The sequence below is a fragment of the Heteronotia binoei genome, chromosome 7, assembly GCF_032191835.1.
Source record: "Heteronotia binoei isolate CCM8104 ecotype False Entrance Well chromosome 7, APGP_CSIRO_Hbin_v1, whole genome shotgun sequence".
NCBI lineage: Eukaryota > Metazoa > Chordata > Lepidosauria > Squamata > Gekkonidae > Heteronotia > Heteronotia binoei.
This window is the reverse complement of record NC_083229.1, coordinates 89,176,338-89,199,448: the sequence shown is the minus strand read 5'-3', so window position 1 is coordinate 89,199,448 and position 23,111 is coordinate 89,176,338. Positions and strand designations below refer to the sequence as shown.

Genomic DNA, 23,111 nt, shown 5'->3' with positions numbered 1-23,111 from the left:
GTATTAGCTGTTTCTGAGTTAACCATGCTGCATTGGTCAAAAGCCTAGCAGCTCTATTTTGGATAGCCTGAAGCTTCTGGAGTATATTCAAGGACAACCCTGTATAGAGTGACTTGCAATAATCACAGCATGAATCACTGTGGCCAGATCTGACTGAGACAGGTGGGGAGGGCAGCTGATGGGCCTGGTAAAGATAGAACAATGCAGACCTCATTGCTGTGGACACCTGTTTGTCCAGAGAAAGAGAGGCATCAAGCCATACACCCAATATCTTCATGGAAACCTCACCTGTGACAGCTGGACCCTGCCAAAAAGCAGGAGCTGTAATCCCTGCATTGGCCCAGCCCTCCCAGCCACATGACTTCCGCATTTGATGGATTCAGCTTCAACCAGCTCTTTCAGCCATCAGAAAAAAACACTGTGAACAAGAATGCTTAAATAGAACTTAATAATGTTATGTAATGAAATAAAGAATTTCAGCAAACCAATATAGTGAGACATTATATATTATATCAGTTTTCTGTAACAGAGCAAAAGACTTCGAAAACAGTTACCAAGAATTATATATACAATACAAAAGAAAGACATTATTCACCAAACACACTATTCAAGTATTATTATGTACTTATTAAGAAACAAATAATGTGTATATTACTGTAGAAAAACATAGTCATTGCAACATCCACTTAATAAAACAGATGACTCCATTGTAGGAAAAGATGTGATTCTTTTAACTTCAAAGAGTTAAGAAGACACTGGGTTTAGACTTCCATATATAGTTCTTCTAGTTTCAAATACAGTGAGGCTTTCCAGTGCTTTAGAAGTATTGAAGGAAAGTTCTTGATTGAAGGTGCAGATTGGTGCCTGTTCATTCAAATAAAATACTTTCTTATCAGATTTATTTGGAAGTGAAGGTTTCATCAACACCAAAGTAGGGTTGCCTGATTGATGGAAGCCAGTTGCAAACAGTTAATGTATTAAAGGAGATTGGATTACCAGTATTTATCTGAGAAATAACTCTGTTTGAAAAAAATAGGCTCTCTATCCTGGGAGAGGGGAGTAACGAAACTCATCCTGACCTTTAAGAGGAAATTATCTGTCCACAGCACCAGTTCATATACAACCACGCTATCCTACACCTGCATAAAAAATCAAATCCAGCATGTGGCGTGCTTCCTGTGTGGCAGCTGGCACCACATAGGATAGTCCCAATGCTGTCATGGATAACATGAAATCCAAGGCAGCACCTGACAAGAAATATCTGCATCTACGTTGAAATCCCCCAGGACTACATTTCCTCCTGGTATTAAAATTCTTCAAATTCTCAGCAGCTCCTTAGCTATAAACACAATGTCCAGTCAGACCACCTCTGCTAGCTTCAGCAGGGTAACTGACAGTGAACTAGGTAGGCAGTATACCAACAGAATAGTCATCCTCTCCACAGCAACCTAGACTGGGCTGACACATTCTATGCTGGCAATTTGAGGCACAGGGATCATAAGAAAGTATGCAAAATTAAAAACTCTTTCTGAGGTGGACTAGCCTTTGGCATTCACAGAGTCAAGTTGGAATGATCAGTTCCAAAGCTGAACTGATCTATGAGTCCATCCCTCTGCTGCCAGCTTTTAATCGTAGTAAGTTCAGTAAGCGGTGTGGGGCATTTTTCAGTTTCACTGTCAGCATAATGGTGGTGGCTTTAAATCCACCTAGGCAAATAGGATAAGACAGCAAATAATCTGGACTTCAGAATCAGTAAGTCAATCTTTTCTCTTCATCCCTGAACACAGACTTCACTGTCCTTAAAAGATTTAGCTCTACTTATTAGAGGCAGTCTCTGGAGAGGAAAAAAAATAACCATTAAAAACTTTCCATTTGATTGCATGTGATTTGGAATCTGCTGCTAAAGGATAGTTTATTTTAGATTACCTCTAATTTAATATTTTGCGGGTTGCTTCATATTATCTGCTTCAGTTTTGATTTCTCTTTGTTTTTTAACATCATACTATGCAAATATTAACTAGAAATCATTGTACTATTAAATAGCACTGTGACTGAATCTGCAACAGCTCTGAGATCCAAGGTTTCTCTTGGTGTGGAAAATTCCAGTTACTACCGTGCTGTTCCAGCTTCTCCTTAAGTACATAATAGAGACTTAGAGTTGCCAGTTCTGGTCTGAAAAATTTCTAGAGATGTGGGGGAGGTGCCCATGGAGAGGAGAATTTGGGGAGGGATTTCACTTAGAATCTATGGTATACCATAAAGTTTGCCCTCTAAAATTGCCATTTCCTCCAGGGGAACTGGTCTCTGTAGTATGGAGATCAGTTGTAATTCCAGATCTCCAGACCCCACCAGGAGATTGGCAACTCTGTGGAGACTTGCAATGCAGTCCTATGAGAGTTGTCCTAGTGTAAGCCCACAGATTCCAATAGGCTTAGACTGAAGTAACTCTGTAGAATTGCACTGTTGACATTTTGAGCCAGCATCACAGACCCTGCAGCATGACATTTCCTCCTGGTATCAAAATTCTTCAAACTCTCAGTAGTTCCTTAGCTACAAATGTCAAGCCTAGCTGTGCAAACAATTATGAGCACCTATGTCTGGTTTTCTAAAGCTCAGATATTTTCCTGTTTTTCTATAATCATTGCTCTCAATTCATACAAACATTATATAAAATACTACTAACCATGGTTGCTTTTCTCCTTATCTTAGAGACAGTGTTGTACTTTGAATCAGATCTGATTAAATCTTGGCTTCTAAGAGCTATTTATTAAAAACACTTTATGCCACCTTTCAACCCAAATAGGGTCCCCAAGGCAGCGAACAGCAAACATTAAAACATTTCAGCATTAAAAACAATAATTTAATAAAAGCATAAACAAGCATAATAACAAAAAATAGGAGGCAAATAACAGTTATTGAGAGTATGCGAAACAAAAAAGAGGGAGACCAATGAATCTCCCAAGGAAGGGAGTGCCAGCCTTTTAGTTCCACAACTGAGAAAGTCCTTTCTTAGATTGCTGCCTGTCTAGCCTCAGATGGCAGGGGCATCTGAAGCAAGGCCTCCAAAGATGATTGGAGTGGACATTCAAGTAGGTTCATATGGAAGAAAGTGATCCCTGGCAGGGAACAAGTATTGTTATTTTTCTTTGACTACAGTGCACCATATGATAACACAAAGTGCTTTTGAAGCTTCCATTGGTTTCAAAACTAATGGCATGTAGGATAGGGCCAAGTTGTCAGAGAAACATATCCCCAAACTCACTGGGCATGCAGAACGAATCACACAGTTCTTGGATCCTGGCCTAGAATTTTAGGTTTTTACTTCAGGCAAATTGGCAAGTAAACCCGTGTTAATGTTACCTTGGATGCAGTCCATTGATTGATACATGTGTTCACTAGTAATTAACTGTGTGCAGAATTGTAGCCACACAGTGCAGTATAAATGGAGACATGTGTCTAGGTTAAGGTAGGCACCTAGGGTGAGGGGGAATAAACATAGTCCAAGCACAGTTCAAGGTCAAAGTACATCAAAAGTCCAAGCATCGAACCAGAAGGGCATATTCAAAGAGCACAAGCCAGGTCGTGATCCAGAAGGTCAAGCACACTGAAGACTAGAACACAGCAGCACACAGGTTGTGGACAAGGTTCCATGCTAGCTTGCCCTTTTCTGGCTGCTTTTGTCAGTTTCATTTAAGGACAGGTGCAACTCATCAGCTTTCTAAGTCATCCAGGGTCAGGTGCAAGTTATCAATGGCTGAGCAGCCTACAGGACTATGCACCCTGATCCTGTCGTTATTCCAGCTCAATGGCAGAGGTGGACCAGTGCTGAGCTGCCAGCTATGCACTATGGCTCTACTCCTGCACCTCCCTCTGGGCCTGCCTTCTCTGGAAATTCCAGGGGCTCTGGAGATCCTTGGGATGAAGCTGGCCCTGCAGGGCCTCTTCTTCAGCTTCATATCCCTGACTTCAGCCTGAGACTCCGCCCCCCCCCCTGCACCTGATGGAGTTTTGTCTAGTGGGTCTTCCTGCAGCATCCCATGGCCGGGGCCAGCTTCCTCCAGCTCTTCCTCATCCAGACCTTTGTCTTGTCAGCATTCAGTTTCAATTTGCTCACCTTTGGCCATTTAACCACAGGAGTCAGGCACAGGTTTAGGACCCCTTCAACATCACCAGACAACGTGACTTAAGAAATATAGAATAACACTGGGACTTCAAGTATTGTCTTTTGAACTCTGTTAATCGAATCAGACTAAATAAATGTATCTTCTGGTAAAAAGTTGTTCAAGCAAAGCATCATCATACCAAGCATACAGAAATAGGTCTCTGTTGTTCTATCTTGTAAAAGCAAAATAACAACACATCTGGTTATGCAATGGAAAATATGTCTCCTGGCTCAGAGAGAGAAATCAAGCTAAAGACAGAAAACAGGAGCAGGCTGTTGCATAATTCCTTATATGAGGATATATAAACTGCAGCTCTAAACCTCTGACTACAGAATATAGCCACAATCTGCAAATATCTACTGAGAAAATATTTCTCATATTTAATACTACATTGATATTTTCCTTTTTATATGGTATTCTGGTAATAGCAACCTGAATCTGATGGTTGATTTCTCTCTAGAAGACAAATAATTAGTGGTATCATATACAAATATAAATTTATTCAAGTTATAAAACAAATGTTGCCCATTATTCTATCATTTTCTTTTCTTTAAGTATAGTATAGGATTTTGTTAATGTCAGAGAGTAATAATGTGTACAAAAAATAAACTTTAATATAGGTGATATATCTTTCTGAGTCCTTGTTCTAAATCTAAAGGGTAAAAATATTTTGTTTGTAAAGGACTGAAGTCTTTTATATTTTTTGCATTTATGAAAATAAAGTTAAAAAACAGAAAAGAAAGTATTCATGTGAAAACTATCATGTGTTGGATATGGATTCAACCACAGAATTGGCGGATGTCCTTGCAGAAGTCACCCTTCTTCCACCTGAGATGATCCTCACCTTTTGCAAGGATAGACATCTGTCAGGGTGCATCTAAATTATACAGATGATGTGAGCTGTGTCAGGGGTTCCACAACCACCCTCATAGTCACGTGTATTCTCAGGGACTCATCTTTAAAAACTGTATGTTGTGCCATATAACTCCAAATACTGCAAGGTGGCAGGTTTCTACCTCCCATTTTGGGGGGCTGCTTGCCCCTCAGGCTCCATGTGTCCTGGAGTAATATGATCAAGGAGAAGTGGAGCCCAAAAAACAGACATACGTGGCCATTTCCACTAGGGAAAATCCATGGGAAAGTCCTCAGATCTATCTATTATTTTTACAAATTGGCTAATAAATGTTAAAAGTAATTCTTGGTTTTGCTCCCAATTTCAAGACATCTGGCTGACTTTTTAGAGGTATCTTTGTATCACACCCTTCCAGAATGTGAATTCTTGGGGCCAGACTACACATTTAAGCTTTCCTCATGGTTGCCACAGGGACTTGTAGCAGGATGACTGTGAAACAAATGTCAAATGTAGTTTGGTCCTTAGGTGCTTTTGTGGTAGGAAAACATAGAAAACTTAGTTGTATGTGGTGGAGGAGGGAAGAAGATTGGAAGAAATTGTAGTTGTTCAGCGGGTAATGCTAAGAGAGAAAGAAAGGTATGAAACTAACAACCATATGGATAATAGTCACTGTAAGTGTATATAGCAAGTTTCCATTCCCAGGGATTAAAGTAAGGTATTTATTTGAAGCTTTTGTTTTATGTTTCCGACTTGAACTTAGTAAAATGCATTTGGTTGCTGTACTGTAGCAAATTCATGACAGGCATAAACATTCAGGCTCTTTCTTTCTTTCTTTCTTTCTTTCTTTCTTTCTTTCTTTCTTTCTTTCTTTCTTTCTTTCTTTCTTTCTTTCTTTCTTTCTTTCTTTCTTTCTTTCTTTCTTTCTTTCTGAGTAACAATGATTGTTGGTCTTTTAGGTCCCATGGAATTTTTTTTTTTACTGTCTAGAGAATAGTGATACAGCCTTTTTTCAGATGATTATTAGAAGTGGGGAAAGCTTATATCTTTTGAACCCTGGTCTCATTCAGACTGGGTTGTCGTGGTGCAGGCTTCATGTCTTTATTTGCAGAATGCTTTTGCAGTAGCCAAGTGAGCTCTGACAGGTCAGTCAGTTGTGAATATTTTGTTGTAATTTGGTTTCATCCTTGATGGAACACATTCAGAGGAAGCCAGAGATTTTGTTTGATCTCTTCTAAATTGTGATTTCTGTTAACAGACTGGCTAGATGAGCTAGTCAAATGAGAATGAACCCAGACAGAGGAGTTGGCAAGACTCTCCTGTTTACCTTTCTTTCTTTCTTTCTTTCTTTCTTTCTTTCTTTCTTTCTTTCTTTCTTTCTTTCTTTCTTTCTTTCTTTCTTTCTTTCTTTCTTTCTTTCTTTCTTTCTTTCTTTCTTTCTTTCTTTCTTTCTTTCTTTCCCTGCAACCTCTGAATGTGGATGGAAATACTCTAATCTTACTGGTCTAAACAAAAAGTAAATGCTGCAGCCCAGTATCTAGGCAGCCCAGAAATGGCTCAGAAAATAGAAGTGTCACACAGAAAGTCAGTTATGCATCACTTCCACCTGCATAATTTGGCTCTTTGCTGATTGGCAAAAGCATGCCGTTTAATGCTGTTATTGCTCCCCTTTTTTTAAAACTACACTCCTATTTTGTTTCTCCGAAATAAACAAGCCCTAAACTCAGTGTGCTTTTAGAATATTATTTCCACAGATATTGACAAGGCACCATTGCCAACCCTGTTTTCATACAACTTAACTGCTGTGCAAAAACTTATGGTTTGCTGTGTTGCGGCTGTTTGGAATTCTTTAAGTTTGTGAGCTGTCATTTTTGGTGATTTCTGGAACTGCCCCTCCCCCCCAGGCTTTACGATCATCTACGCAATATCTTCTTGTGATCCCTGGTCCTCAGAATGCCCAGTTGGTCACAATGAGGGTCAGGACCTTTTCAGTCCAGGCCCCTACTTGGTGAAATAAGCTCCCGTTGGAGATCCAGGCCCTGCAGGACTTACCTAAATTTCACAGGGCCTGTAAGATGGAGCTCTTCCACCAAGCTTTTAATCCTACCGGGCGTCCTCTGAAATCTTCCCCCAGCAGTTTACTATCCATGTGCTTGAGCTGGGTCAAGGGTCTGAGTCACAATCTAAAGTGTTGTCAATGACCTGAAGCTGTACTAAGTTGTACCAACTGCTGAATTATGGCCTCAGGCTGTACCATTGTTGGAGTTATGGTCTTCTTGTTTTAATCTGTATGTATTATATTTATGAGATTTTAAATTTGTTGTGTTTAATTTGATAGGTTTTACTTATTGTTATTGTAATGTTTTAATGTTGTAAGCCGCCCTGAGCCTGCTTTGCGGGATAGGGCAGGGCATAATTCGCAAATTAAGGCCAAAAAAATCACTGATTTGCATGCACTTGAAAGTTTGCAAATCATTCTGCAGGCACTACTTATCTCAGCAATAAAAAGTTTAGAGATTTACTTTTTAAAATTAAAGTTGGAAGCAAGAGGAGCCAGCAGATCATGGTAATAGATTGTTATAATGATTTTAAAAGGATCTCAAGTGGTGTTGGGAAAATATCCGCTGAGGCAAGGAAAGTGTGGAAAAACCTGCCACCTGGATTCTTCTAGTGGCAACAACAGGAGTCATCACCATGTGTAAGCATCCAGAGACAGAACTGTTGCAGGCCTTCAAGTAACGCAACTGGGAAGAAGTTGCTTGTTGCAATAGGGAGGTAAATCATTCCCTTCTGCTTCTCAGTCATAACTGTGACCTCCCCTTGGTTAGAACAAAAGGAAGACACAACAGAACTGTTTCCACTGCACAGATTAGGAACAAAAACTACATTTTCTTGTCTGTCTTCAGAACTAGAGCCTAGAATTTCATTTTTCCAGAAATGGAAGCTGGGAATTAAGGCTGCTAACTGCAGTTTTGGAAATTCCTGGAGATTTAGGGGTGGAGCCTAATAAGGGTGGAGTTTGGGGAAGGGAGGACCTCAGTGGAATATAGTGCCATAGAGTCCATCCTCCAAAACAGCCATTTTCTACAGGGGAACTCTCATCTGTAGTCTGGAGATCACTTGTAATTCCTGGGGATCTCCAGATTCCACCTGGAGGTTAGAAAGTAAGGTTGCCAGTCCCCAGGTCCATTCTTCTGCAGCTGGCCAATGGGGAAATCCCACCCCTAAACAGGGATGTAAGTGCATGATGTCCTTGATACAATGATGTCATCCAGAAGTGACATCATTGTGTTGGGGATGCTCTGGTTATTGGACAAAACTCTGTGCTTTGAGAGCAAATTTACCATAGAGTTTCACCCAAAAACCAGAGCATTGCAACCTTAATTCCTTAACCTTAATTCTCAGTGTTGCTGAGAGTCTACTGGGAGTCCAATCCATGTAATGGTCTGGTGGCATGCCCAGATTATGGATAAAGTCCAAGCAATAGGGCAGTCCTGTGTGCAATAAAGCAATCACCTGTACCTTCTGTAGGATCAGAGACTTACATTTAATCCAGTTTCTAGCCTTTCAGCTGATTATTTGTTCTACCCTTTTCTGTCACTCAACCCACTTTTCCGCTGATTAATCCTCATGCAACCTCCTAAGTTCTTTTGTAGTAGCAATTCAAGTGCAAGTGGCCTGTCGAAGTCATTTGGGGTTTCTTTACCCATTTCGCTTGCTTTCGTTTTCAGTTCCTCTTCTTCTACAGCACTTTGCTGTAAATAAAGAATTGTCATTACCACTGTTTAAGATGTGCCTTAGTTTAGTATGGCAAGCTGAAAACTACTGCAATAAAGGAACCAACCTTGAACCTTTCCACCTCTCGTTGTTTAACTCATTTATGATTCTTGAACATGCGGATGGAGAAGATAATGGCATTGCAGCACCAGGTATTCTTGGATAATGTATGGTTCTGTAAGCCATTCAAAACAATTTCATATCCGCTGGATGATGAAATAAGGAAAAAATTATCAATGTGTGAACTTGTTGTATATACAAATATATGTGTGTATAAAGAGTTTCTCTGGTATAGTTTAACAATCTGTACAGAGTGAGAACAGTGATGCTTTTGTCACTACAACAGTTCTTATTTTCTTTCCTAGCTCTGTGCTGCTCATCTGCCAACCAGATCAGATGCACCAACTCATTATCAAGCAGTATGTCGGGCGCTGTTTGCAGAAACAATGGAGCTGTACACATTCTTGGCCAGAATTAAAAGTGCCAAAGAGGTAAGTGATGCAAAAATCTCTTGAAAATTGGGTTAGTTTGTTTCTAAGGGATGTGTCATATTTCTGTAAATTATTGTGACTTAGACCCTTGTAGTGTATACATTATAGTACTTTGACAATTTAAAATGCTGGTTAAAGAAAACGAAGAAAGCTCTATGAGTGGATTCTCTGAGCCATAAATTGAAGAAATTCACAGAATGGATCTCTTCCCCTTCTCCTTTGCAGCCTCTTTTGCTCTGCTCTACTCCTGCAGTTTCAAAGGATCCTCAAGAACAGAGTGGGATTCAGCACAGGTGGCTGCAGCTTGAGAGGAAGACAGCAGAAATAATTCCCTCCCTTCTTGGGCAAATGAAGCATATTGTTATACAAGAAGGGCATGGGGATGACTGCCAGTTCTCCATTCTTGCTGTAGTCCTCCATGCCCCATCTCAGCCTGTTCTTATAGACCCTCTAGACCTCAGCAGTAGATTGGGGGTGGGGGGCAGAATACAGGAGTCAGCAAGGGAACTGTGTTCTGTGTACTCCCATTCAGAATCCATAGGATCCAACTCTAGATTTCTGGTTGCTGTTATTTCTCTTAATTATTATAACCGTAAATTCTGATAGGTTTCTCTGAGTTTCTTTTGATGAATACATAGGGGTTGGATTGATCTAGAAATATGTGAAACTTGTAGACTCTGTCACTGAACATAATGGCTACTCCAGATCTGTTTTTAAGATATGTGGCCTTAGTTCCACCATATTTTCCTTTCCTATCCCTTCTTTTTTTCTTTTTGTCCAGTGAGCTCCTTATACATATGAATGAACATAAGTTCCAGCTAAAAAAATGTAAAATAATCATGGGTGGCATACTGATGAGGTAAAATTAATAACAGGACTCATTACTGTGAGTGTGCAGTATATAAAAGCTTCAGACTCACAATATCCAGCATGCTGAAATATTAACATAACATAGGCACAATGAGCTTTCATAAGATGAGTCCATAGATTGTTTTCATGGTAGATATGTGAATAACAGCTATTAAAATAAACTGTAAATTGTGGAAATATTTCTGCTTGCACAAGTTAATTGCAGGTTTTCCGATATATCTAGTGCTTCTACTTGTGCAGGTGGAAGTGAATTGTATTTCTATTCACATATTACTAGATTAGTTCATCCCCTTTGTATTCATCAAAATATAGGTCATGAGGACAGTATTTCTTTCTTGATCTAACAGAAGTTTGTCTTTCTTCCTGAAAAGTAAATTGATTTTACCATTAAGAGATGCCAAAAAAAAACACACACACACTGTATTTTGTAGACTTGGCAGAGCAAGCCTTCAACCAAATTATTATCTGTTGCTGTATTTGGTTTCTCTTCCACCTCAAGTAAACATTTTCTTTGAAGAGAAAAAGCAGTAAAATTAGAACAAACATTCTATTTTAAAGAAAAAGAGGAAAAGATATTCTCGTGTCAATGGCAAAAGCTTTTGAAAGATCTCTGGAGGGAGATTTCTCTGTATTATCTTTCACAACAGATGTTAACCCCTTTTAGGAACATTAATATTTCAGGGACAATTTATAACCTCTGTTAGCAGTTAAGCTTGGAGAAAGAAGGAGTGGGTAAAATTCTTCACTCTGACTACTGATAACCCAGCTGGAATTGTTTGTGATAAAATATGCACTCAGATATTATTTATTAGGGTCTTAGTAATACATTACAAATCAGCTGTACTGGGTCAAGAGAGAGCTCTTTTAAGTGGTCATTGACCTAACATTAATGAACAATGGGAGATCCAATGATATCACTCCAGAGAATGAGATGGGATAAGGGAGAAATTGAGCGTGAACGAGTTATCTCATCTTGATTCCTTCCTGTGCTATTTCTGATCATGTTATAAACATGTAGGGTGCTATGTTACAGACTGCAAGTACCTTGTTGTCCCCCTACTTGTTGCCAATCTGTGACCCCCTGAAAAGCTGTTGCAGAGGACTATCATGGACAGTATACCAGGTAGCATGCAGGGCTGCAGTGGACAGAATTGAGGGAATTCACACATACACACCTTTGCCCAACTGGAGAGCTTACTCTAACAAGCTGCCTCCATTACAGCCTCTTTGCTTTAATTCATGTCCCCCATGCTGCATGATATTTTGTTGGTGAGGTTTGCCCAGCTACCTGCATTGGCTTTTCAGAAGTCATGGTGGTGGGGGGAAGGGAAAGCTTGGAAAGATCTGCTTCATGGCTTGCAGGATCTTACCCACAATGCAGGTGCTATTAGTCCTCCTTGGTACTTGTTATTGCATGTAATTTCAACAGTGTCTCTCATCCTGCACTCTGCCCATTTTTCCTCCCTTCTACATGTAATCAGAAGAAGTAAATGGTGACCAACTGAGAAGGGTGTGGGGTGTGAAATACATGCCATGTGCCCTCCTTCTGACTCACAGACCCAGTTAACAGACTTGTAGTGCCATAGAAGCTGCTTCCTCACTGTGGAGTCCCACTTGGTGCAATAGATGTGTCAATATCAGAAACGTGTGGGTCTTTCCCATCCAGTGATCCTTTATTCACACACATACCCCCCGCAGTGTCTTCCATACTACCAAGTCTTTGTTTCGTGATGGTATGAAATTACAGTCATGCTGAAGACAAAGAGTCCTGCTGTTATTCCAGCCTGTCTGTGGAAGGTTAGCAGGATTGCCTGAGGACGAGTAACTAGGAAAAAACTGGAAAGGGTCAAGTAATCTACTTCTCTTAACCCTGAGCTTCAGACTGTGGCCATGATCCAAAGAATTTATTCAGCATGCAGCAGGAAGCTTTTTCAAAAGAAGCAGATTTGTTCTGCGTGCAGAGAGAACCTTTCATATGCATATGTCATTTTGCATATTTGAGTATTTCCCTGTGCATCTGATGTTGTACATATAGTGCTATGGTGATTTTGCACATCCAGATATGGAGCAGCATAAGCACTTCAGTGCCTTGCGCATGTGGTGTTCTAGATATGTAAATATATGATTTCAGGTTAAAATCGGAAGCATATCAATTTGTGAAAAAATATCTCAAGAAATCAATAGGGCACACTACTGAGCATGGTGATAAATTATGGCTTGGACAGAAATAGCACTACTAGCTCCATTTCCAGCAGGTTTAAATGTTCAGATTTATTTTCTTCAGTTTCTGGGTGGGTTTTTTCCCATGTTGTGCTGGCAAGGAACTTACATAATCTTCCATCTGGCAGCTGAGTAAAGCAATACTTTTTCTTATAAGGAAGTTTAGTTATTAGAGCAATTAAACTCTGTTGACTGGTTATATAACAGAACAATAAAATAAAACAATAATATTTGTTCCCTGTAGGTTCCTAACAAGATATGAGCTTGTGATTTGCAGTACTACATAAATCTGAAACAATGCTTGAGAATTATTTTGGAAGTCATTCCATGGCTATGAAATTTTGTCAGAACTGGCCCTAAAGTTCATTAATATATGGAAGAGAAACCTTTTGTTAAGTTCCTCTAGATATCAGAACAGCCCCCCTTCATATTTCAGTTAATAAACTATTAATTGATAATTTATGGCTATCAGTTTATGAATGCACTCAAACGTAGTCTGCTAGTTAAATTCATCTTTAAAATTTGCTTACAATACATGAAACTATGCAGGAACTCATTTGCATATTAGGCTATACCCCCTGATACCAAACCAGCTGCAACTGCATTCCTGCTCAAAAAAAGCCCTGAAAATATCCATTTAAATTAGCATTTGGACATTAAAGCATTGTGTTACTGATCCATTTTAAAATGTAGCCCTTTGAATGTTACAGTTTTTTTTAAAATTACATAAATTTGAGGTTGATAAATGTTAAAAATAACCAGCCTATTCTGTAGATGTGTAATAGTTTTGTACTGTGTAAACAGAAACATTTAACTGTTTAGGAGTGCCATCGATCATTTTTATTCTCCTAACATAAATGAACATGTCTTGGTAAGTAGGTTTTTTAATTGGCCAAGATGTGAAGGATCCATTTAAAAGGCAATCTAATGCAGTCTACAAATGATAATTTAATTAGATGCTGAATTAAATATGTTAGAATTTAGAAGAGGCAGTGTTTCCAAACTTCTGGACTGATTTATATTATAATTCATTCATGAGCTGGAACCAGAGGTAGTTAATTTACTAAAATGTGTGCAGTGGCCTCATGGCAAGGCATCAGAAAGTGGGACACCCAGTGCATGCATCAAAGTCAGCCCAATAGAGTAATCCATGCACAATTGTCTATGCAAATCTCCTTTGCTGATTTGTAACACATATCAATTGTGTGTGTTTTTAAAAGTTTTAATAGATGTTTAGGTGTTTATGGGGGATTATCAGTATTCATGTTTTAGCTTAAAGTTTGCAGTGCTTATTTTGAAATTTCTTTGTCACTCTCTCAAGTAATAAGTAGTAGAAGAAATATGTGACAGTTAAAAGTACAATTAAATATTTATTTTTCTTTCCACTTGCACTGATGGCACAGTTTCTTGTTTATTTAAATAAATGTGTACATTTACTTTTAATTGGTAGAATTTGAAGAAGATTCAGGAAATGGATAGAGAAGGGAGTGATGAATCCACAGATCTTGATGAGCTAAAAAATGCAGACTGGGTAAGATTTCCTTGAGCCATTATTATGTTCTTTTATTATTGTGAGGATGATCATACATTCATGCTTTTTGGTGTACTGTGTGTTTCCCTGAGAAAGAGAGGGAGCTCCATATTTCTTTTGCAAACTTCAGTGTGAATAAGAGAACTGTCTGTAAAACAGAGCTGTTGCTTCTAATATGAGCTAATTTTGCAAATGCCAGTGTGGTGCACTGTTTTTCAGATATAGCAGGCTGGAGGAAATTATTTTGCCAGGTGTGTTATTTAAATTGTATTACAGTGTACAGCTAAAATGTAAATAACATAATATTTACTGAAATGCAAAGTATGTCATTTTAAAAAGAGTGTGTCATCTGAAATTCATATGCAAGTTACAGTTGTGTCCAATAAGAAGAAAATTTATTGTGTATAAAATCATACTACATTCAGGGTCATCCTTCTTTCAAGTAAATATGGTAATAATGATAAACTCTGACATACCACCTCTTACTTTAGCTTTAATGGCAATATAGCTGCTATCTCAGCCTTTTAGCTTCCTCAAAAGTTGTGCAGATGCCATTTGTTTTCCCTGAATTCCTAGAGCGTCCCCACACAACATGCCTAGTGCAATACATCATTTCTAGGTGACGTCATCGTGCCATGTGTGCGCGCAAAAAAAGTCCTGCACTGGCAGCTGGTGGGGACTTGGCAACCCAAAACAAGTGTAATTGAAAAGGTATTTATCTGAATTAGTGATCCTTCATTAAGTTTATAGTCATCTTCAGATATGTTGGCTAGGCTGTCTCAATAGGCCAGAATTGCCCTAAAAATCTGAAAATATTTATTTCTTCTTGATTTTTTTAGGCCCGATTTTGGGTGCAGGTTATGCGAGATTTGCGCAATGGTGTGAAACTGAAGAAAGTTCAAGAACGTCAGTTCAACCCTCTTCCAATAGAGTATCAGCTCACTCCATATGAGATGCTGATGGATGATATTCGATCAAAACGCTATACTTTAAGGAAAGTTATGGTAAGTTATAAGAATACAAAAAAAAAAAAGTCCACTGTGTATTTCAGTAAATGTCAAATTTATTATTCCTCACATACCAAAGGAAGCTTGTTACATAAGTCTGGAATCCAAAGGTTTCTTCAGATGAGTCTAGGAGATTACTTACCAGTTTTCTATCACCAGAAGTTCGTACCATGTCACCAGTTGTCTTTGAAACTACTCTCAGTTTTAAGTCTGGCTGCCCTGCAGCATGGGCATCTGCTATTGTGAAACACCATCTGAAGTTTCCATGGACATATGGAATTATTTCCATAGATCTTTAGAAAAAAATGAAGCCAGTGTGCTCAAAATGTCTGCATTACAGGCTGCAATGGTTTTAGTTTTATGAGATTTTATTTGGCTTCTATATGATCATGCGTTCTTGTCAACATTTAAGTCTCATCTCATGTCCACCAGAAGCCAAATTCTACCATCCTCTTTCCTTCCTTGGTAACAAGAGCAGGAATGCTGTTCCGGCTGGCTTGGTGTCGGGCAGTGTGGCCTAATATGCAAGTGAGTTCCTGCTGGGCTTTTTCTACAAAAAGTCCTGTGTGAACAATGGTGACAAAATGGGGGTGTGACATCATATGCAAATGAGTTCCTGCTGGACTTGTTCTACAAAAAATGCCCTGTGTGCTGCAATGTATTTTGATGGAGTGGAGCTTAGTTTCACTTTTCAGCATTTATATGGTCAGTTAGAACAGTTCCTTGCTGGAGTTGTGTGACCTTGCAAATAAAGGGTTAGTGCTTTGATCCAGGTTATCTCTGCTGAATGGACCTGAGAATGGGTACCTAGTGAGTACTCTAACCTGGGAACCCACATCCAAAGGGGGATATTACACTGAAGAGGCATTGCCAGTCTGAGTAGACCTGGGAGCAGGGGGAGAAGCTTGCAATGTCCAGCCATTTAATGTTTTCCTAAGCGCAGAGCATTTTATATTTTTGGTTTATATTTTTAGTTTCTGCTGTGATCCTTGTGCTTTTTCTTGATGTTTTATTTTTAAAATTGCATTGCCAGATCCCACTGTTTCCCCACCTTTCCATTTTAAACAAAACACTGCAAGAGTTTTAAGCATGTTTGTATTTGTATTTGTACTTTAAGTAAAAAATATCTTTAATTGTGTTTCTCTGTATCCCTTATAAAGCCTATATATCTCCACTACATCTTATGATACACATGGCCCAGCTCCACAAAGTCCCGTTTATGTCAGTTCCATCCCTTGTAACAAATGAGTTCGACACCCCTGCTTTAAGTTGTAAGCTGCCGGTGACAACTAGTAGTGTTGCATTGTTACCTCCTTTTTTTCTGTCATGTGCCAGTCTGGTTTTGCTGACAAAACCAAAATGTTCTATCTTTGGTATTTTTTAATTTATTGAGATTATTGATTCATTTCAGCACTCATGAACATTTTAGTATGCATTAACCAACTTGGAATACCAGGTGGTGCAGATGTTCAGTCAAATTGTTAAGCATATTTTTTCCTTTTTTCAGATCAATGGAGATATACCTCCACGATTAAAAAAGAGTGCCCATGAAATAATATTGGACTTCATCCGATCTCGACCTCCATTAAATCCAGTATGTAATCCAATGTGTTCTTTATTGAGTTTGTGTGTGTGTGTATGTAAAGAGTCATCAAATTGCAGCTAACTGTTGTCGACTGCTTAGTTTTCAAGGCAAGGGACTAACAAATGTGATTTGCTATTGGCTGCTTCTGTATAAGTTTTTATATATTTTGTGTTAAGACACTTGTAAAATGCAGCTTCTCCCAGTTCCCACCTGCAAAGCACTTCAGAGTACATGGAAATACAAACGTTTTCTATGTAAGCAACCCACCACTACCTTTAAAGTGTGGCCAGTTCTTCTCTAGGCAGCCTCTAATCTAATTCCTTATACTCACATTGTTCAGTGCAGCTTTACCCAAATGTGCTCCCCTCCTCTCCCTCATACTAGCAATAATCATGAACTTCAAGAAAACTGTGTGTTGAGTTGTTAGATCAGCCTGACAAACCTATTGATTGGCTTTTATTTCCTATTGATTCCATATTTACACACCACACATATACCCTTCTCACTGCTTTAATAATGGGTAGTTTTTATTTGCTCCCAATTTGTCTAGGAACCAGAAAGAGAGAGGATCTAAGTCACTGTTTAATCCTTCATTCTATCCTGGTTTTCTGTGTCCTATTTATTCCCTGTCTGACAAAATAGAAACAAAGAGTTTGATTTCTAAATGGGGCTTACAGAAATTACAACCAAATAAAAAGCTCTCTACTCTGACCTCTGGGGAATAAAAAAAAAGGGGGGGGGGTATCATGTTCTGTTGAAGCTAGTAACTTGAATCTAATCTGTTTCAGAACCAGTGAAGTTTTTTGTACCTGTTTATACTATCAGTCTTTAATTTTGTATATTCAGCATCAAATTCTGTGAAACGGGTCAGTTTATTGCAGTTATGTTAAGTAGATTTTTTTCTTTTATACAGTAATAACTTTTATCCTGTTGTACATTTTAAGTTTGCTTTCTGATTTTTGCTCTGGTTTTGATACAGTAAGCAGATCCAATGCAATAAGCAGATACAATAAATAGATCCAATTAAAATGTTACATATATAGATTCATTTAGGATGGGATCTGTAAGTATTAGCATATAGTGAGTAAGAAATCCAAAGTCCTTTTTAAGGTATTGGGGAGGAGAGATAGTATTGAATTTATTGATGAATCCTAATTCAGTAATTTAGTGTTGAATTTCTATTTGAAATTCTTTTTGTAGAAGAATGATGACTTTTAGTTTAGCAGTAGAATACCCTGGAATGATATTACAGTGTTCGCCTGCTGGTTTCGAAATATTGTGATTTTTCTGATGTCAGATTTGTGCCCACTTATTATCCTTTTATGTTTGTGCAGTGCAGAGAATAGAAAGGCATTGTTTGCACGTAATTACAAATATTACATTGGTGATCTAGTGAATGAATTGACGAATGTATAGCTGATGTTATTAAGTCCTGCGATTGTATTGCTTGAGTGTATGTGAGGACAAGTAAGTAAAAAGAAATTTATAGAAATAATGGCCGAAATCAGCAACTGAGAAGCCTGTTTTGATGATTTAGCTAAAATGCATAGTAATCTCTGTGTTTTATTTAATGCTGAAAATCTCTTCTGTGACATCCCTATTATGCATACATTTTCTTCTTTTGTATTCATGTCCTCAAGGCTTCTGCAAGAAAGCTGAAACCAACCCCACCACGACCGCGTAGCCTCCATGAAAGAATACTGGAAGAAATCAAGTCTGAAAGAAAGCTGAGACCAGTCTCTCCTGATGAGATCAGGCGTAGTAGACTAGGTTAGTATTCTGCTTTTGATGATGTAGTCCTATGTAGTATTGTACTGATATGGTTATTCCTCCTTGATAAGAAATATGCAAGGTGATAATATTTCCACTTTTTAGTCTTGATTCTTTGTTGATTCATAGATCTGTCAGCAGATAGTTGATTAATTATGGAAACTTATTTTGCTTCATATTGTGGTTTACTCCAGAAAATTAACAAATGTGTGCAACAGTTGTTTTTTTTTAAAAAAGCATTTGCACTATTTGAAATTCAGAGGCAATAATGTTATATCTGGGAAAGTGCTCTCTGCACTGTAGTAAAAACTGAAGACAAGTGAATACTGCTTGCACTCAAGGAGGGGACAATGTACATCTTCCCAACATCTAAATAAAATAGAAACAAGGGTTCAGAAAATGATGCAGCATTGTTGCAAGTCATCCCTGATGATATTTGATGCTTTTAAAAATGATCAATTCAGTTTCCCCGAGAGAAGTGGCATGAATACTCAGATTCTTAAATAGTAAAACTTTCATTTAAAAAACAAAACAACGCAGCCATGAAGAGTGGACATGTATTACTTAGCCATTATTCATGTTGCAGGTAGCAATTAATAGGTTCCTGGGCTGCACAGACATATTAGCTTTAGTAATCACATTAGAAATAGGATGTGATAAGCTAGCTGGAATTTTCTCAAACATGATGTATAACAGTTTGATTGGTGGAATACGGGCTATACCAACAACATAGGTTTCCAGGTGGGATTGTCAAACTGGCGGAGGGATTGGGGGGCATTCTAGGAGGGGGGGGGTGGCAATTCATGACATACTGAAAACATTGAGAAGTGAAATCATACCGGTGATGTTGGGGGCAACACTCTGTTTTTTGGACAAAACTTTATGGTAAAATCAGCATCAAACCATGGAGTTTTGCCCCAAAACCAGAGCAATGCAGTGTCCCTAACACAATGACATTGCTTCCTTGTGATGTCAGCACATCTGGGATGCCACACAGCAATGTTCACTGTTGGGGCAAAAGCCCCCAAAACAGGGAGATTCCCCTCCTGGAACTGAGGAATGGCAATCCTACAACAACAGAAGTTCAACTTCAGAGAAATCCTACACTATATCACCATACCTTTTCAAAAAGGACATTTAAAGACAAAAAAATTATTGTGGCATAAGCTATCATGGACTGGAGCCTGCCTCAGAGATGTATGTATTTTTTTAAGGTAACTTGATATAATGAGTACTGCTTCCGTGATTCATCTTGAACATGTTTGGAGCATAATGTGTTTCACCTGCTTCAAATCTTTTGCTTGTTCAGAAATTACCGTTACCAAAAAGGTACAGAAACTAGTTACATGCTTGCCTAAACAAGTACTGGCACCTTTCTTCTGGAAATTTCTTACTTTGCAAAGTGAGTTGGTATTTCTACTAGAAAAGTTTGTTTCTAGTATATTTGCACCTATAAGTACAATTTAAATAGCTTATGTGTTTTCTTGTGGAGTGATACCTCATATCTGAATCTATTAGAAGTGTCACTGTTCACAATTCTGTTTGCAAAGTTCTCTATCACAAATGGAAATATAAAAGAATCTTTGTCAGAAGTTCCCCTTTAAATTGTATGTCTCAAAGAGAAGACATTGATAGAACACTGCATAAGGTATCTTATACAGTTTGCTGTAATAAACCTATGAAGAGATCTGGAAAAAGCAAAACAAGGGTAAACTTAGAGAAAGACTATTATAAATAACGAGGTTTCCCCTCCTTCCACTGAAGAACATAATAGGTTTGTTTCAAAACCATAAAAAAAGTTAGAACTGGAAGATAATGGGCAGAATTTTCAGTGGAAAAGTACAGCAGTTAAACTCTCACATTTATCAGAAACAGACTGACCTGGTTTACAGACAGATACAGTTGCATTACTTTGGCAAAGTAAAGTTACTACTGTGACTAGTACTAAACAGTTACTTAATGCCAACAGTTTGGTAAATGCTGTACTGAATGAAGAATTGGCATTATTCCCATCTAGATAAGTAATATTAGATGACAATACAAATTGACATGAGGAAAATTAAGAACTTTGGTTACAGTAAACATGAGTAGGAGCTGTAAATAGTTTTGAAATATATTCTTAATGGGGTTAGTCACACTTAGTTGCTGACAGTACAAAGCGGTGGGTTTTTTAATGAACAGTGGAATGGAATTTTAAATTAATAAGATGAAAAATTAGTTCTTTGAAGTTCTGGGTTTACTAAAAATACAAGTATTACTAATTTAAAGTGAGAGCATCCATTTTTGATAAGCAGATTTTTGATTTAAATATTTCATTTCTTTTAGATTATGATTTCCTTTGCAGGAGTTAAAATTAGGCATGTACTTTGATCATGCAGTGTTTCCTTGTAAGAATCTCATTGAGTTGAATGAATCTCATTCCCAAGTAAATGTGCATAGGATTGTAACCTTAGGTACTGAAATACTGTGCACTGAACTCACAGGGATCTGCATAGGCATAATCATAAATAGGACTGGGCCCACATCAAAACGCTTGGTACAACTGCATTCATGTAACACACAAAGTCTACACTGTGAATGAACCCAACTTGTCCTGCTCATGTGCACGTTTTTCTCCTGATTTCCTCCAAACTTTTTTCAGCTCTCTCAGAAGTCAAGGATATTCATAATGTGTTTTAACCTGCAATTCCTCAGCAGAACATGCAAAGCCACAAGCTGGGCTTGTGCACAGTGTTGGCTTAATGTCTGTGTAATATGACAACAGATTGTAGCCTTGTATTGAGAATGGTACTATATTATGTTAATTGAAATATTCAGTACAAATACTATTAATGACTTGCCTTGAAAGCCCTCTGAGGTTGCCATAAGTCATCTGTGATTAATTTAATTTAATTTTAATTTAATTTTTCGACTTATATCCCGCCTTATTAAGCGGCACTTTAGACACACACTCACATACATATATAAATGCTAGTGCTGGAGTTAATTCTAAACATTTTTTTAAAACTGTTAGGTATTTTGATTATTTTTACATGATTGTCTCTCCTGAGAGGTGATATAACCTAATGAACCAAGAAATAATCAAGTACCTTCTCATCCATGAGTTTACTGGATGGCTGCTGTATCTGTCTTAGTTCCATACCTGTACAATGTGAGCAATAAGTCTAGACCATCTCTTAAGGTTGGTGTAAGGTTTACTTAGTGAAGCGAGTGAAAGACTTACTTTAGGGAAAGTGCTTTATTTACTAAGCAATGTTCATTATAAGTTTTGAAACAAGGACTTACCTGGTAGATTTAGTTTTTTCTTGTTAGGAGTGAACTGCAGAATTTTATGTCAACAGATAAATTGAGCATGCTGTTCTAAGCAGCTGCCATTGTCCATTTTTATAGCCTAGGGTTGCCAGGTCCCTCTTGGCAACCAGCAAGGGATGGGGGGAGAGACTTACCAGGAGAAAGAGGAAGGCCCAGGTGATATCGTACAGGAAGTGACATCATAACACTGCAAGGTTGCAGCAATGCTCTGTTATTTGGGCAAAAACTCTATGATAAAAGTGGCTTCTATCATATTTTGCCCAAATACCAGAGCATCACCCAGAAGTTGCCGGCGTGGTGATATCACTTCTTGTGCAATGTCACCTGGGTCTTCCTCTTTCTTCTGGTAAGTCCTTCTGCTGGCCAACTGATCAGCATCAGGGGGTGGAGCCTGGCAGCAGGGGACTCCCACCTCCATTTGGAGAGGGGGCTCACAACCTTATTCTGCTCACAGAAGTAGAAGAGTAGTAAATTTGGATTTTTGTGATGAAACATATATGGAATAAAAGGAAGAATGGTTTTAAAATGACAGTTTCCACTATCCTGGTGTCTGGTTTTTTCCCAGAGGTAGCTATTTGATGGGTTCAGTTTGATATTTGAGGCAGAACAAAAATTTTCACAAAGAATAAGATACTGCTGTTCTCTTTCGTAAGAGAAAGCCAGATGGTTCAACTGGAATTCTTTACTAATTATATGTCACAGGAGATTAGGTTTTGAAAATTAGATTAATGTCTCAGGTCACTCAAGTATCTGTGAAATGTGGTGCAGTACTTGCATCCCCATTTCTACCTTGTTTTTTTGCATGTACTTTTGTTATGGTTTCATGTTTATTTTCTTAAAACTGTTTTCGAGATTTTTACATGTGATCCTAAGACTGTCAGAACTGCTTCAAACATATGACAAATTTCTTCCCTTAATACAATTTCAAATATCAAATAGAATGTAGGCTATCAAAAGTGATGAACGCATATGTTTGTTTTGCCTTTTTGTACATACCACAGAAATCCACCACCAGTCAAGATTTCCTGCCAGGCTGAAATATACTGCAAAGAAACTTGCATTTTATGTTTAACAGTGCACACAATGAGGTGCATACAGTTTTCCACATGAAAGTTATATGATAGAAAATTTGTCATGTATTAAGTGGTTCTTACTAGAATCAGTGTGACTTGAAGTCAGTTTAGTAAGTACTTATTCCATGTTCAGGCTAAGGAAAACCCTTTCTACATACAGCCTCACCAGAAGTCAGAGTAACATTTAAAAGATTCTTACCTCATGTATAGCACCGGTGTCCATATGACCTGCACGATGACACAGAGACATTTGAGAACAAACAGCTCCAGCAGCAAGATCATGCACACACTGGATGGTGTGTATGTTCTAAGGATATTTTGAAATTCTATCAATTTATTTATTTATGGAACATTTATGCCCCACCTTTTCCCATGCTTCAGGGAAGGGTATAAATGTGGCATTGTCCTGAGAAAGGGTCTCCTTTATCTGCTTGTTGGATGAGTATTGCCTAACCAACCCTG

General features: G+C 38.3%; 1 protein-coding gene across 2 annotated transcripts in view; it reads left to right on the top strand.

Annotated features, from left to right (window-relative positions):
- Positions 1 to 23,111, top strand: part of SPIRE1 (spire type actin nucleation factor 1) — a 119,597-nt gene that overhangs the window by 51,591 nt on the left and 44,895 nt on the right. For both annotated transcript variants that reach the window (XM_060244037.1, XM_060244036.1), the window contains exons 4-8: positions 9,156 to 9,281; positions 13,822 to 13,902; positions 14,742 to 14,906; positions 16,417 to 16,503; positions 18,135 to 18,264. In XM_060244037.1, coding sequence (XP_060100020.1) covers positions 9,156 to 9,281; positions 13,822 to 13,902; positions 14,742 to 14,906; positions 16,417 to 16,503; positions 18,135 to 18,264 — 589 coding nt within the window. The remainder of the gene's footprint in view (positions 1 to 9,155; positions 9,282 to 13,821; positions 13,903 to 14,741; positions 14,907 to 16,416; positions 16,504 to 18,134; positions 18,265 to 23,111) is intronic.